The sequence below is a fragment of the Argopecten irradians genome, chromosome 9 (genome assembly GCF_041381155.1).
Source record: "Argopecten irradians isolate NY chromosome 9, Ai_NY, whole genome shotgun sequence".
NCBI lineage: Eukaryota > Metazoa > Mollusca > Bivalvia > Pectinida > Pectinidae > Argopecten > Argopecten irradians.
The window spans coordinates 10680796-10698113 of NC_091142.1; the positions used below are offsets into that span (position 1 = coordinate 10680796).

The 17318-nt window shown below is 34.6% G+C and overlaps 2 protein-coding genes and 1 pseudogene across 5 annotated transcripts in view; 1 reads left to right on the plus strand and 2 right to left on the minus strand.

The window, feature by feature from the left end:
• Positions 1 to 17318, plus strand: part of LOC138331424 (notchless protein homolog 1-like) — an 88862-nt gene that overhangs the window by 29898 nt on the left and 41646 nt on the right. The gene's annotated exons all lie outside the window — the stretch shown is intronic.
• LOC138331422 (uncharacterized) lies at positions 845 to 4915 on the minus strand (annotated as a pseudogene).
• On the minus strand, positions 7821 to 16124 carry LOC138331423 (uncharacterized). 4 transcript variants are annotated; one of them, XM_069279024.1, is made up of 2 exons: positions 15830 to 16124; positions 7821 to 12124 (listed from the first exon to the last, which is right to left on the minus strand). In XM_069279024.1, the coding sequence occupies exon 2, from the start codon at positions 11871 to 11873 to the stop codon at positions 10596 to 10598; it is 1278 nt and encodes a 425-aa protein (XP_069135125.1). In that variant the 5' UTR covers positions 11874 to 12124; positions 15830 to 16124; the 3' UTR covers positions 7821 to 10595. The 4 variants fall into 4 exon arrangements, with proteins under 4 accessions (XP_069135125.1, XP_069135128.1, XP_069135127.1 ...); XM_069279027.1 differs by lacking the exon at positions 15830 to 16124 and adding an exon at positions 15316 to 15463; XM_069279026.1 differs by lacking the exon at positions 15830 to 16124 and adding an exon at positions 14405 to 15293.

The following is a 17318-nucleotide window of genomic DNA, read 5'->3' on the forward strand; positions in this document are numbered from 1 at the left end:
TGGCTTCAGTCCGTGGCTTTAGTGAGGTGACTTCTCTAAGGGTTACAAGACACTAATAGTAAAGTGCTACGGGGGGTAGAGGCGCAAAGTCCTGGGTTATGGAAAATGTAGAAATTCTTGATGGAACCGGCCGTGGATTCAAAAGAATACAGAGGCCTCACTTGTTATCCAGGTAAATATATAAAAGAGCGAGTCCAACACGGTAGTTCCTTCCAGTAAGCTGATTTTTTAATCAGTAGTTCCTTCCAGTAAGCTGATTTTTTAATCAGATAGTTGTTGACATGTTTCGACTCTAAGGGAGTCGTCCTCAGATTACTGGAAGGAACTACTGTGTTGGACTCGCTCTTTTATATATTTAATAGTAAATTTATGTGTGGTGAGTTAGAGAGCAGAAAGTTGGTGAGTTTGTTTGGTTAGTTTAACATCCTTTTAAGAACCAGGGTCATTTAAACACACAATATATTTAACCTTTAACCTTTTGGTCAAAGTGGACAGACCTGTCTTTTTCATGTATCAAAGGTTTTGGTTCTGTTGAGACTATAATACAGGATAAAATGGGAAAAAGTGTTTTTTTCATACTAAATCTGATTGGCAGTTCTTTTTCTTCCTCCTTCTTTGGAGAAATATCTGAGAATGGTGTTAAAATCCTTCATTATTGTGATGTCACAATAGAGACATCAACATAGGCTATTGATTTGAAAAAATAATCCCTTGGAATATCAATGGAATTTTATATTTAAACAAATTTCATTTTATCAGGTAGTCTTAAAAATTGAGTATAAGCATAAGCACTTAACTTTTGTGAAGATCTGCTTTGCTGATTCACAATTTGCAAACATGAATGTTTGATAAATTTATTGATTTATTTATTTATTGTAATCGTAAGAAGTAAACAAGGTTATTCTGATTCATCAAATAAGATGTCCATATATGGTATTCTAAATAGCATTTTGGATAGACAGACAGACAAATTGCATCATATTGATATATGTTCAATGTAAAGACAAATCTGTCTATAATAACCACAAAAGGACCAAGAATAGATGGTCTTTATTATATAGCCAAGTGGTCTTTATTTTTAAGGCAAATGGTGTTAAAATTAACCATTTGGGACCCTGATAAAGTGGTCCTTATAAGTACCGTATTCGACCCAATAAGCGCCCAGGGCGCTTAAAAAATTGATAAAAATTTAAAGGTGCTAATAAGTCAAAATTATTGCAAATTTATACCGTTTTATGTAATTTTGGTCCTTATTTATGTATGGGCAATTGAAATTGAGGCCTCAAAAAGGGGGAGGGGCGCTTATAGGGACATGGGCACTTATTGGGTCGAATACGGTAAGTGGTCCTTTTTCTTAAGGCAAATGGTTTTGAAATTAACAATTTGGGACCCTGATAAAGTGGTCGTTATAAGTAAGTGGTCTGTATACAGAAGTGGTCACTCACTCGCTGAGGCAGGTTTGACTATAGAATCTGTTGAAATTATAGATAACATCACCACAATGACTTTAAGCAGAGATAATTATTGTTTTTGACTTTTTCTATGTGTATATCAAATTATTTCACAACTTGATAAGATAATGTAGGTATAATTCAGTTATCAGACAGAAGTGAAAATGAAAATCTGACAGCTGAAGAGATTTACTGAGAAGGCCCTGGCCTTTCCATCGTGTGTATTGACTTTTTACAAACCACAGGGAGTTTTAATGGAGACAATATGTTGCTGACACATCTCTCTGCCTTGAGGACTGGCCTGATTTCTGAAAAAGTTTTTTTTTATCAAACGTTTTGATGGCAGTTACTTAAGGATAAAAACAGAAGTTTTGATAGAAGGGACTCAAGCCCTTTACAAGAATTGTGAATTTCATGGCCCTGGGGTCTCAGATTAAGGGAGTCAAATTTACTATAATTAGGTTATATAACGAAAGCATATTTTTTTAGCATTATTTGTTCAATTTCAATAGGAAATCAGTCAAACTTGTTTAGAATTATAAGTCAGAGATAGAATTTAAACATCATATCCAAATTGGTTCTGACTGTCAGTGCTTTTTGTTTCGAGAAATCGGGTCCAGAAGACACAGAGCCATTGTTTTAATGTAAACAAGAGACAGGAATATCTGTGTTAGTTCTGGGACTTTCACGTCCAGTACTTTCACACCTGAGTCTGCCGGTCTTCCACGCTTCTCTCACTGTCATAAGGTCACCAGGGTCACTGTAATACTTATACTTGTCACCGTTATCTGTAGAGGTGAAGGTCATATCAGTGTTCTTGACCTCTGGCTTCACTCGGAAATATTTCAAGGTCACTATATCAGGTTGAACTTCTTGAGTACAATTGTTAAGATGTACGTGTACATTGCTTTCTATATCACCTAAAGGCTGCTGTCGATTTGGTGGAATATAGTTTAACTTTAGTGAAACCGTGGTAACATTCAGATGTCTGAACAATTTTGTGCTGGAGTTTTATGAATCCCTGTTGAGTTCTCTTTAAAACATGATACTGTGTCCACTGCTGAGGTTGAGTGACTCCGTACCCATATATAAACTACAGGTGGTGCTGTGAACATACAGCTCAGCACGAGTCCGTCAGAGGGTTCCGATTGTTTTGTGATGTCATGTAAACTTTCCAGTTGTATCCATTGGTCGTCGGCCATGTTGTGTATATGTGTTTCTGAAGAATTAATTCTCATGAATATACCAACTCCTTGTATATATTTATCAGACTCTTCACCCGATAAACCGTCACTGTCAAACTCGATCTTGGTCTGTTTGAAGTTTGTAGTTAGAACGAAAATAGCAGCACTAAGGGAAAGTATGAGCAGAAGAACGACAGTCGTAAAAATACTCAAACCTTTTCTGATTCTGCTAGTTTCCCTTGCACCTTGTCTTCTTTTAATGCAGTATTTTATCCAAACAAAAGCCAGTTTTGCAACTACTTCAAACATGGCCGCCGATGCCTTGACGATTTGAATGGTGTTTGTGGCTTCCTCTCTGCACATGGCAATGCGGACGTTTATAGCGATTTGCGGCAGATCTTCAATTAGTAAAGTAAAGAAAGTTAAAAATTCACTGATTATTTCCACAGTCTCATTATCTTTGTAGTATTCAAGAAAATTCAAAATGATTTCTGCTATGAAGGTTATAGATCCAACAATGCAAAACGCAAAGGTCATTCTGATTATGAGTTCCTCATGTGCCCCGAAAACTAGGCCATCCTTCGCAAATACGAGGTCAGAATAAAACAACCAATCGCTGACAAAGTCAAAAAGGTCGGCAAACAATGATACCAGTAGCACCACAGCCTTTCGTAGACTCTTAAAACAACCCATGTCAGATGTTAATTTTCCGTCTTTTTTATCATTTAAGTTCAACTCTGACCTGCAAATCAAGAAAAAATACATTAAAGTATTGGAACCTGGTTTAATGTAAGCCTTTATAAAAAATTCTTAATTTTACTTCAAAATTTTTTCATCAAAAAGTCATAATAAAAAAATTACATAATAACTGTTGTAGTTAACTGTTGTAGTTAGATAATGTTGAAAAGTAATGTCAGATGTAGAAATATTTTGTTTTATATGTATTCCGTCTTTGCAAATTGTGGAAATTATCTCCCTTGTTGGTAGGTATCCATAATGTGACGTATATATTTTGTGAATGAAACTTGCATCATGACATCACAATCCATACCTACCTGCAAGGGCAGATAACTCTTTAATGTTTAAATACAGAATTGGCATTTCTGTAATTAGTTGGGATTGGTAAAGGCAATTTCAGAGGTTTTTAAAGACTGACAACAAATAACTTTGGACTAGTGATATGTATATGTGAAACTTAGATTAAATTTTCAACAGAATGAATATCATCCATGATTGAAACTGTCATTGTACACAATTATAACTTGTAAGTTTAAAGTTCACAACAACAGTATAAGGCTTTGTGCTTTCTTATAAGCTATCACAGTTTACACCAAAAAAGTGTTGAAGATTTTAAGAATAGCATTTTTTTTCAATTTCTGATTAAAACATTAAGACACTATAATACTATAATCATTTAAAATTAAATTAAATAAAAAAATTAATATGATTGAAAGACCATACATATACACATGTACGACATAATTATGAAATTAGACATGTTTTCTTTTCTCATAGTACAATTAACAAAATTGGATGTAAGTAATCAAGTCAATAATAAAAATAAATGTTAATTAATCCAATGCAGGAAGAGATCCAAAATCATATGTGTTGTGTTTTTTTGTTCTCATAAATGGGTAAAATTCAATTTGGAAAATAATTTCTAAAAATTATAATATAACATGAATATGGAATATAAGTGTGATGTGTGGTTTTTGATCATAAAGTACAAGTATTATTGTTGAAAGCAAATGTATAAAATATATAAAATAAAAACGAGAATATGAAAGACTTACCTCTATACAGCGTTAACTTATGCAGCTAGATCCAGATGCTGTATCCTGTCTGTCAAGTGTCTCGCATTTCTCTGTTCACGAGGTCAATTGACCAGGATGTAAGTTTCTCTTCCTTTACTTCAGGAAAAATTCACTTTTTATCGCGTCGACATCAGTATACACATGGCAGCATCAGACACTATGTGTAAAAGTATACAGTTATTTTTATATACAATTTACCTCGCAATGATGACAATAGCTTGACTCATATATAAATATAGAATAAAATCGGACCAAATAAATGTACATGTTACGTACAAATAGATCCAGGGTTTACACCGGTCCAATATTGGATCATCACCTGTGGTACTATTACCTTACCTGTGGATATTTTACCTGCGTATACCTGGGGTGACACAGGGTGCCCCACCTATTACTGGTCTTACTCATACTGTATGTTTGATTTCCTGATACTCATTGTAATGTACATTGTATACACAGATACCTCCCAGGTCCCTGTATCCATGGAATGCTAATAGTCCTTGGTTTAAATATTTTGTGATACTACTCCTAAAAGATAGCTGTTCAATTTCCTGTTTATCAAGACATAATGTCAATATAAATTATCTTTATAGGGTCACATTTAATAATATAGAGAATGAATATAACCTCACAGTCTGGCTATATGAAAGAATAAAAAAAAGTCTGAGTAGATTAGAATTAGATCTCAACTACCAATATAAATGAATAATTATTTTTTATTTGTTTTCATACTAAATCTCTGATAAGCAGATTCTTTTTCTTCATATACTATGAAGAAAAAATCCGAGAATGGCGTGAAAATCCGATGTAATCTTGATGTCACAATAGAGACGTCGACGTTCGGTATTGATTTAGAAAAACAGTCCATTGGAAAATCAATAGAATCGTACATTTAAACGTATTTTACGTTATTAAGTAGTCTGAAAAATTAATTATCAGCAATTGATGTAACTATTTTTAATTTCATAGTGTTATGAAATAAATTTTGTTTGCAAACTTTTGAGAAAATCACAGTTTGCAAACATGTCAGATGTGATCTAAAAATGACATTTTTAAACACTAAGGGGAGGGTTTCCTCTCCTTAGTCGAGATATTTCCTCCATCTGCTGATAGGATCAATCACATCCCTGATTAATGTTGATAACTATATTTACTTCCTTATATTCATCAATCAGAAAAAATATGCCAACAAGTTATTAGGTTTGTACATTTATGTCACTGCATTGTGATTTGTTAAAATACTGAAGGGATATAGTTCAAAAGTCAAGGCCTTTCATTTCAACAAACTTTGTAACCCTTCATCCAAGTATGTTACAGAGCCAATATCTGGTCTCTAGGCCTCTTAGTTATTGACGGGAAGTTGTTTTATTAAAGGTTTTACCTATTTGAACCCTTTGACCTTGGAGATCATCCACACATATACTTGACTGATCTTTCTTACTGATTTATATTATAATAGTATGATAGTATTCTAGAAAAACGTTTCTTGAAGACTTTGTTAGCAGTACTAAATATTGTGACTAATGAAGCTGAGTGGTTAAGGTGTCTGATATTCTATACTTAGTAGTTTTCAACCTCTTGGTCGTCTGTTGAGGGGACAGGGTGGCTGAGTGGTTAAAGTGTCTGACATTCTATACTTAATAGTTTTCAACCTCTTGGTCGTCTGTTGAGGGGACAAGGTGGCTGAGTGGTTAAGGTGTCTGATATTCTATACTTAGTAGTTTTCAACCTCTTGGTCGTCTGTTGAGGGGACAGGGTGGCTGAGTGGTTAAAGTGTCTGACATTCTACAACTAATAGTTTTCAACCTTTTAGTCATCTGTTGAGTAGGGTCATGTTGGCTTATTGGTTAAGGTGTCTGACATTCTATATGTGGAAGCCCTCAACCTCTTGGTCATCTGTTGAGCAGGGTGAAGTTGGCTGAGTGGTTAAGGCCTCTGACATTCTACACCTCTCTCAACTTCTTGATGAACAGGGACATAGCCGTGACTGATTGATTGAGATACCTGACATTCTACCACTAGCATCCCCTAAACCTCTGAGTCATTTGTTGAGGGGAAAAACATTTAACAGGTACTGACTATAAGTCTTTGGTTTTCCTCAGGATCCTTTAGCTATAACCCACTGTTATGGAAAATTCGCACAAATAAATGAAATTACAGGAGTGGCCGCGTGATTAAGATGCCGCAGCATATTACCACAAGCCATCTACCTCTGGATTCCCAGTTGCCACTGTATTGACCGCTGGTCATGTTTTCCGGTACTCTGTCTTTCTTCCATCGCCTACACCTGATACAACCTTAAATGACCCTTGCTGTTTATATTAGCACATTAAACCAATAAAATTTAAATTAAAGAATGAATATCTTAAACAATAGATTAGGTATAAAATATTTATTAGGAAACATAAGTTTGATAAATCATTTTAATTCAAACAAACAATAATAAAAGTGCAAAAAGTAAAAATTAAATACACACTGTAAAATCTTCCTCAGCAACCACCTCTGTATAAAGACCACCTCTGTATAAAGACTACCTGTTTGAGGAGACCACTCTCTTGGGTCCTGAATGAACTGTTATTTCTACATTGCTGACCTGTATATTAAGACGACCTGCTTAATAAGACCACCTCTGTATAAAGATCACCTGCTTAATAAGACCACTTTCTCAGGGTCCCAAATGGTCATTTTAACACAATATGACCTGTGTATAAAGACAACTTGAATATATAGACCACTATTTCTCCTTTTCCCTTGGGTGGTCTTTATAGACAGGTTTGATTGTACTTCTTACCTAGATACTGATTCTCTTCTTAACACTAACTTAAACAATAACTTAAAATTATCAGTCTAGAATAATTAATTTCTATCTGAATTCTCATGTATATTTATGAATTTATTAATTTAAAACTTGGACAATAATGAATATTGTAACTGAAAATCATTTCTATTTCTGTCTACTACACGTATACACTTATTTGTGCATGTTGATGATAAAAATTGTCATATTTTAGAGATCTTCTCTCCTGAACACATATTAAAATCTATCTCAAAAAATTATATTCATAACCCATAAACATTGCACATATCTTTCAATATTAAAATTTCTGTAACATTAAGACTCAACATCAACAAGAATATGTACACATAATTTAATAAAACAAGTTGAAAAGTAAAAAGAAAAATGGTTTAGAAGTACGATGATTAAGTTGATATTTAAATGTTAAATACATGTATAAGTTAATTCACTTTGAAACACATACGATGATTTATAAAGACATGAAATTATTTAGTTGGTAAATTTGAAAATGCAGACAAATGAGACAATAGATGCACAAAAATGTTCTGTGAAAAAAATGTACTTACTCTCACAAAAATGTTCTGTGAAAAAAATGTACTTACTCTCACATATTATATTGCGATGATATACAATGATTTATAAAGATTACTGTAAATTAAAGGTTACTGTAAAATTAACTTAAACTTTAATTTCACATATTTCTGCTGAACAACTTATTCACGACAATTATGATTCTACTTCACTTGTGTTTGAAGTAATTTCATGGAAATTTATTTTTACAATTTCCTATCCATATGTGAAAAATAACTGCACATGAAAATAGTTTAATTTGCAGTATGTTACACATATATTCTTTATTTGCATATTACAGAGTTATCTGCCCTTGAGGGTAGGTATTAATTGTGACGTCATGTGTTTGCGAGCGTAACGTCATACTTATCAAAAAAGAGAAAATGACGTAAAAGCGTTCACAAAATAATGACGTAACAATCAATACCTACCCACAAGGGAGCTAACTCTGTAATATGCAAAGACGGAATATTCCAAGAAGAATACATCATGAAATGCTCTTAATGGGAAGTATTATGTTAAAAAAGAAATGCCAATATAAAAACAACTCACTAAAAATATTTATATCAATGAGCTGACTAGATCCACACACAACCATACAATAAGTGATTCCAGGGTTAGTACAATGTATACCATATTCGACCCAATAAGTACCCAGGTGTCTTAAAAATTGAAGCAAATAAGGGGGTGCTTAAAAAAGCAAATTTTGACTAGCTTTTCATAAAATTATTCTACAAAGTAAGCCATTAATAAATTTGGAAAATAATTCAGTAAGGAAATCAACACAGTCTTCATATTTTCAGTCTGCATTTAAGTCAAAGTAAGAGAAATTTATTCCAAAAAAGGGGGCGGGGCACTTATTGTGTCGAATATGGTATATTTCTTCATGCCCCAATGTGGAACTTAAGGGCACATAACTCTGTGAAGTCGGTATTGGATTGTGAAAGCTTTGGTGAGTTATCAATTACTTTATATCCTATAAAACAATGTACAACCTTATATTCATTTGAATGTATTTGGAAAAAACTTGGTTAAAAGGGGTAAGATACAGGATTTCGAGAATTTCAAGAGGCCCAATGGGTAAAATAGTCCCCACATAGTTAAGGTCTTAGGTGATTAAAAGCTGCCAGAGGCCAGCTTCAATTCCCGTGTTCTCAGAAAGCATTTGTTTTTATTAACCTTAGATAAGAAATAGGGGCGATTTTTGTGACAAACAGATAAATATAAAACTTGTATTATAGAACTTACATCATCATACGTTTTCATCAGCTGATCATGACAGGTCTTGTGGGTTATTATCATTATGGATTATTTATACTTACATGGTTGTGACAATTTTCTTTCATATCTACATGTGTAATACTGGCTGGTCTAGGGCAATACACTCATGTCGCCTGAGGCTGTATTGCATGGCTACCCATGCAATAAAGCCTCGTGACGTCACGGTGTCAACAAAATATCTATTTCCTCGGTAAAATTTTAAAAAATTTTCACAAAATTGACTGGTTTTACTATAAAAGATGCAAGCATCGGAATTTGTGTTGAAAATATCACGTAATTTTTCATGTATGGAAATTGACTTTCAGTCGTGGATTTCTCCGAATTTATTTCAAAATGGCGGGATATTATAGTTGTAAAATTGCAGTAAAATGTCGTGGTATGAAAGAAAAATACTCTTTCATAAGTGGATATGAAGGATAGGGATATTCTACCCTCGGGATCACAAAATGTTGCAAAACCCTCGGCAAGCCTCGGGTTTTACTACATTTTGTGACCCTCGGGTAGAATATCCATATCCTTCATATCCACATATGAAAGAGTCTTATAGTATTAAATGGGAAGTCAAACACTGAGAAATCCAACAATCATCTCACTCTCCTGCTCCCCTCACTCCTCTAGACTCTTAAATTGATTGTGATGTCCTCTTTACTCTGTTTGTCCTAATTAAGTGATGTTATTAGCTAAGCCACCAGCTAGGACACAGAAAACTGGCCTCTCAAAATCATAAACAGGTAATGCTTAGGTTAATAAACTAGGAAAAATATCACTTACATATACCGTATTCGACCCAATAAGCGCCCATGTCCCTATAAGCGCCCTTCCCCCTTTTTGAGGCCTCAATTTCAATTGCCCATGTATAAATAAAGACCAAAATTACATAAAACGGTATAGATTTGCAATAATTTCGACTTATTAGCACCTTTTCATTGTTATCAATTTTTAAAGCGCCCTGGGCGCTTATTGGGTCGAATACGGTACTTACATTGTATTACATAGCACTAATCTGATGATACAAACAATGACACATCTATTGTGGTACAGGAATCCATTAGAACGTAAAGCTAACAATGCTTGTGTAAAACCGTATTCACTCCTAGTCATTTTAGCTTTACTAATGTTGACATAGATAAATAAAGCTAACAATACTTGTATAAAACCTTTACCTTTTCTAATCACTCTATAGTTTACTATAATGTCAGTTTCAGTTAATAAAACTAACAAAGCTTTAAACAAACTATCTTAGCTTTTAACTTATGTATTTTGATTGATAAGATCTTTTCTTCAAATAAAAACAAGAGCTTAATGGACTTTAAAAAAAATATTTTCTACCATTTCCATGTTGTTTTTAAGTTGTTTTCAACATCATTTTTTATATACCATCGTCGGACAAACAATAGAGCGGTGACCCGAAGGTTTCCGACAATGTATAAATGCGAACTAGATTAAATTTGATAAGTCTTAGAATGTATTCAATGTATTGAGTATTTGTTTGACAAGTCTATAAACATGGTACTGTTATATCGCCATTATAAGTCGGCTGTGATTTTCCGGTGAACTTACAGCCTAAGAAACCGGTTTTCCATATTTCATCGATTGGCTGTAGGTTTGACGATGAAGAAAAAAATTTACTCTCTGACAAAGCTTCCTGTGCCACCAAGTGATGGTTCCCGGACATAAGGGGAAGCCTCGATTTGAAGTATCGTAGGGAGATCTCGGGTAGCGGAGTGGCGGGTACGATTACACTGTTGCAGTTTGTATCCTGATAGATCTGGGCATTGTACTCTATATCTCCCAATAGCAGGTGCCCTTTCGGTTCAACAAAACTCAGCTTTATAACTGCCGATACGGTTGGTTGGTTCACAATAGAACATCCAGCTAATGAACGCTGAAAGTCCCATGATGCACCATTTTTTACGTAGCATTCGGAGAAATTTGCTATCGCTAAGGAGCCTGGTGGCTTTTGTATTGAGAGAAACTTGGTAGCTCCTAAACCAAATACGACATGTGTTACTATTGAACTTTTCCTTTCTCGGAAATCATCAATATCTACCAACCGAATCCATTCATTTGTTGTCATGTCGACATTTGGTCCACCATTTTGCGATGCCATGTTAACATATACTCCGACCTGGTCGAAGTATTTGTTGGTGTTGTATTCGCCATCTAGAATACGGCGCGGGTTTTGGAACTTCAGACTGCCTTCAGCATTGTCCCAGGTGAGTTGTGTGAATGTAAACACCAAGACGGATCCGATAATTATCAGTAGAATTCCAGGAAACGTGATAATTCTAACCCATTTATTGACACGCTGAGTTCCCTCCGAGCCGATCTTCTCTTTCCTCTTCCAGTAGCAGAAGCGAACAATTGCGATCACGAGTTTCATCAACGCACCAAACATACAAACACTGGCCTTAATGATTTGCACCACACTGATTGGTTGATCGCGGCACGCTACAATGATGACGTTGATAATGATTTGAGGGACGTCTTCCATCCAAATCACAAGCAGTGCAGCCACATCCAAGAGGATGATGGGAAGGTCATCACGTGCCAGATTCAGTCCTAACATGCCGATTTCAAACAGAAATAAACACGAGCCCAGAATGGAGAAGGCAAGCTGTGTCTTGATCAGACTATCCTCAAAATGGCCGAAGACCAAACCTTCCCTGGCGGCCACAATATCATGGTATAGCAGCCAGTCACTGATCGTGTCAATGCTGTCTACAATTAACGAAGTTGTGAAGGCCATCAACCGTAAAATGTACGAAAACTCCATGACTGCTTTTTCCTTTGTTCAAAATTGGATTTTTTTAGTTTTCAAATTTTTTGCACAAGTTTTTCAAATATTAAAGTTTAACCCTTGGAGAAGCTGTGGCCTAGAACATTTTGTGTTCTCCAGGAGAGTCCATAGCCTGGAAGATTTTAGGTTCTGTCAGTGTCCTGGAAGATGTTATAAATTGTGACAGTGTCCTGGAAGATGTTATAAATTTCTTATGATTCAGGCTGATGTCTCCACTGAAGAATGATCTGGAACAGAAAAAGACAATAATGCATGAAAGGGAAATTTGTTACAGATTTACTACATACCATAAATTACTAGGGTAAGTTGTATATTCACAAAAGCACAGAATTTAGATGCTCCATCGCTGCCAAATGGAATTTTTTCATTATCAAAAACAGGAGCAGACGATTTAGTATTTTTCTTCAGTAACAAAAGTTACCTACTTTACACTATTACCACTATTGAAAAGTTTGAGCTTCTAATTTTTCTTCAAGTTAAAAAAATGAAAAATAATTAATTGCACCTGAAAAAATTCCGTGTCACTATATCCTATATGGAATAAATTAATGATTGTGCATGCACCAAAGGCGAAATAATTTTTCATGTTATTTTTTGTGTTAATTAGGCATATATATACACAATTAAACACCAATTATTGTTCAAAGATGAATATCATTTATGCTCTGTCGGCGGCGGAGCACCTTTAAGTTAACTGACACCGAAATAATCAGGGTAGACCCAGAGAACTATCTTTACTCCAAATAGTGTAAAAATTGAGAAAACTGGTGAATGCCTCCCCCCTCCTCCAAAAAAATGAAAATGAAGCCTCTAGATTGATTGGGTATATCAATGCATAACAATTGTTGACAGTATGCAATTAAATGATAGTTACCAGATTAGGAATTTTCAGAATTCATTGCTTTAGAAATACCTATTATAGATAGGACTAATATAGATTATACTCATTTATAATATTACCAAAAAGAAATCATCCATATTTTGAGGACTAAAGTTTTGATTATTTATCGGAATTTACGTGTCCTTTAGCTTATAGAAAACACATGTGCTCTCTAAAGGATTTGATATGCTGTGCAGATCCTAGTACATTCTGTGCATCTGCTGCCAGTGGCTATAATTAGTAACGCTCATTGATTTTTGTTGAACACCGAGAACTACTATTTATCAGTAGCATGTTGTTCTCCATGTTCTATTTATGTTTTAAGTAAGAGCATTGTCTAGTGAAGTAATTAGTATTGTTTTACTACAGAACTCGAAATGAATCCTCAATGTAGTGGTCAATTTTGTCACACCTCGTAAGTCACGCCATATCTTTTACTGTAAATTTTTGCCTTGATGCTGAAAATGCACTAATTATCTTCTTGGTCGAAATATTCCTCAGAAAGGCATTAGAATTAATTTACTGTACCGTATTAGCTGGTCATTTGGGAACGGATAAAATGTTTTGCAAAATTTTGATCTATAAAATATGAAGGATTTGTTGAATTTGATTTACCAGTGAAACCAAATTGCAAAATTTTGATTTGTTAAAATTCTAGTTTTGAAATTTCAGAATCGCAAAAATTTTGACATGCAAAAATAATTGGCTATATAGAAAATTGACTTCAAATTTAATACAGGATTCTGTTTCCAAAAAAATGAGTACTAGAATAGAATAAAAAATAAAAAAGTTTTCTCTTTTTCTTTCGAAATGAAATTTATTGTAATTTAGATTTTACAATTTCCACTCTCAAACTGATCTTATACAAACCTCTGACAATATTCAAAATTAACTCTTCACCTTTGATGACATTGACCATATCATCAAAACAGGCCCCTGTGCCTCTTGTATAAATTACCGTATTCGACCCAATAAGCGCCCATGTCCTTATAAGCCCCCCTCCCCCTTTTTTTAGGGCTCGATTTCAATTGCACATGCATAAATAAAGACCAAAACTACACAAAAACATACAGTTTTGAAATAATTTCATCTGAATAGCACCTTTTTCATTTTTTCAATTTTTTAAACGCCCTGGGCACTTATTGGGTCGAATACGGTATCAGATATTTTCCTAGTGACCATGGGTGAGAGAGTCCATACCCTATGATATGGTGTGAATGATATTATGAAGTCGAGGAGGGTCAAATTCAAGTCATTATTTATAAGGATAAAGTACAAATATAGAATTGAAGCTTAAGAACTTCCTGAAGTCGGGATCATGCTCTCTTATACCCACTTTTAATGCCTAGTTATTTCTGGGTGTTCGTGCAATTCAACAGACACTTCTACTTAGATTTCTCATAACAGTACGCACAAAGCAACATCCTGGATTGGGATATTTTCCATTTTTTTTTAAATATAAAAGGACAAACTAAAATTATGTATCAAAATGCATTTGATAAAACTCTCTATAAAACTATGCATAAATGTATTGGTATATGTCCATTGTGTCTTAAACAATAAATAAATTTCAATAGTATTGTTTCCTTAATTAAGGATTTTCTATTGTTCCCTACTTACACAATACCTTCTGTACAAGACAATTATCCGTTATACACATCCTGTAGTAACACACACATCGACCAGGCCATGTTTTCCTCCTCAATTATTGATATCCTGGTCTTAACTCGCTCGTCTTCAGCTCGTGGTTTTAAACACCAATTCTAGTCCATCAATTGCACATAGAATTCTAACACACACAATAGCAGCTTCAGCTACTACAGCTTGACTATCCGATCACTAGATTTGGTATAAGGAATTCAGAGATTTCCAGATTCAAGAAGAAATCACAATGATCTGCGGTAAACTGGAAATGATTGAATACTGAAACTATAGAGTCCTGGAAATCCTTGATTTGTGAAAATTTCCAAAAATGATAAATGAAAATCCCTTTACAAATCTATTTAAAGAACCTGGATTACTGGCTTTTGTCTCTATACATATCATTGATGTCTTAACTGATAACTTCAGATAGTGTATCTTCCATCATAGTCTCACAACCTCAGCCACTTGTTATGCAATACAAACAAAACAGAATTATTCATACAAAGGAATCTATATATAAGCTAATCGACACACAAATCACTATACTCCCCCCACCGACTCAACCTCAAATAAAACAGATACAATCCATCATAGCCTCCTAAGTACAACAGCCACATGATATAAAATACAAATAAAACAACAAATAAACCTATAAATCTATATATATAAGCTAAGCGACACACAAATTACTATACTCCCCCCACCGACTAAACCTCAAATAAAATAGATACAATCCATCATAGCCTCCTTAGTACAACAGTCACATGATATAAAATACAAATAAAACAAATATGGCCAATTAATGCATACAAATAAATCTATAAGCTATATGCCATAGTAAATGAATTTAACACAAACTACCGTTGTAAATGAATTTCACACAAATTGCCATACCTTCCCCCCATCAGCTGATCTTGTGGTAACACGCCCTCTCAGCTGTTGATACAGCCTCCATCATCACAGTCTGCTATGATAATAACAGCTGAGATTAAATGTTCCCCCACTCACATGGCACATGTACTGTAGTACTACAGCTACTGTTTATCATAATATTTAAACATAGAAGGTCGCTGGAGGGCTTGCTGCTCCTCCAGTCTGTCTAGATACTGTGATAGTCGTGGCTGATTGTAAAACATCATGGATGTAAATTCTAAATAAAAACATTGTTTTGTATTTATAGATTAATACGGCTGATTTTGTCGATACAAACATCTGATACAAACATCATCACCCTAATCACAGCCAAGCACATGAAGTCATAGCTGTATAATACAAATACATGTATTGCTGCTGGGTACGTGTCTGACTCGTATGTTTGATATGTACATGTAGTCTACATATGGCCTAAAGTGGGCATTTAGTACTTGAAGTTGACCACTGTGGTCAGTTCATATACATACCAACTCACCAAAAAGAAAGTTAATTAAGGCTCCTTCTTGCTCCAACCCAGAGTTTTAATCCAGAGCTCCGGAGTATCAGTCAGGCATGGTTTTTTTCCACCAAGATACCATCTCCTTCCGAACAGCTGAAAAACCACAGTACTGCCTTACTGGGGAGTAGATGATGTCATGTGATCAATATAGTAATAGTAATGACCTTACGTAGTTGTACTACCGCCCCAGGGGACACTCGGCCTCACCCCGGGGCATTTATTTACTGACTCAGTGTGTCGTTATACATGTGATTTAGTCATGTGTAGGTAAAAAGGAAACTTATGTAGAGAAAATGTTTCTCCTGTTAGGTACGCTGGATGTATATATGTCTGATGTATGTAATGTTCACAGTGACCTTTGTACTTGTCTTCTGGGCAAGAATAGATTTAATGACTGCAGAAATATCCAGTTGTGAAGTGTAAATATGATATTTGGTCAAACCTGTCTATAAAGGCAACTCAATGGACGAGAGGGAAAGTGGTCTCTATAGCCAAAGTGGTCTTAAAGATAAAATAATGTTATAAATAACCATTTGCGACCCTAAGAAAGTTGTCTTAATTAGCAGTTGGTCTTTATACAGAGGTGGTCACTAAGGCAATTATCTTTGTAAAAGGTTTAAAAGTTGTTGATATTTGATGCTGGATATATTTTGATAATTAAAGTTAAACACATAATTATACCATCTGACAGTTTGACCCCTGTGACCTTGAATGAAGATCAACTTCATTTGAACAAACTTGGTAGCCCTTCAACCCAGCATGCCACAGGCCCAATATCAGGTCTCTAGACCTCTTAGTTATTCACAGAAGTTATCAATTTTACAGTCAATTTATTTCGGTGGCAGCTTCATTTTGCATTGAAATGCCTAACGACTTTTTCACAGCATCAATTTACCATTTAATGTAATGGTACTTTTACTATATCTGTTGCACTCTGTCACAACCAATTCTAATCACCTACTATGTGGAATTTGACATGTCATATCACGAGCAAGAAGAATTAGGGTTATCTGTAATAAAAAGTGCTTCTCATATGGGCGTAACAGTATAATGTCATTTGAACCGTGAATAATAGCACCACTGTATGTTGTCATAGATACATGTATATCTCATTTATTGGCTATATCAGTAATGAGATATTCTGTTTTTTGCAGTTGTTATAATGTTCAAGGCATTTGTTTCCACAGGAACGCATATTAGGAGGATGAAAAATCAATTTTGTATGACCATCTGGTTTTTTCCCCAGTCAAATGGTATACCATCTTTCAAGACCAAAAGATTTAATATTTATAACTACAGTCCAAGTATTAGCTTCCCAAAAAGCTAAGTGGGCTACACGGAAGCTTAACCCTTTGATTGGACAGAATATGGAAATTAAATAATGATATGTTGATATTATTTTGCAATTTTAATTGTTCTGTTGAAAGCCATTTTATAATTTGTGAACCTGGGTTAGTGCAAGGTT

What these genes read in the sequence shown, in the direction of transcription:
- LOC138331423 (XM_069279024.1), bottom strand. Translation starts at nt 11,873, where the DNA reads ATGGAGTTTTCGTACATTTTACGGTTGATGGCCTTCACAACTTCGTTA.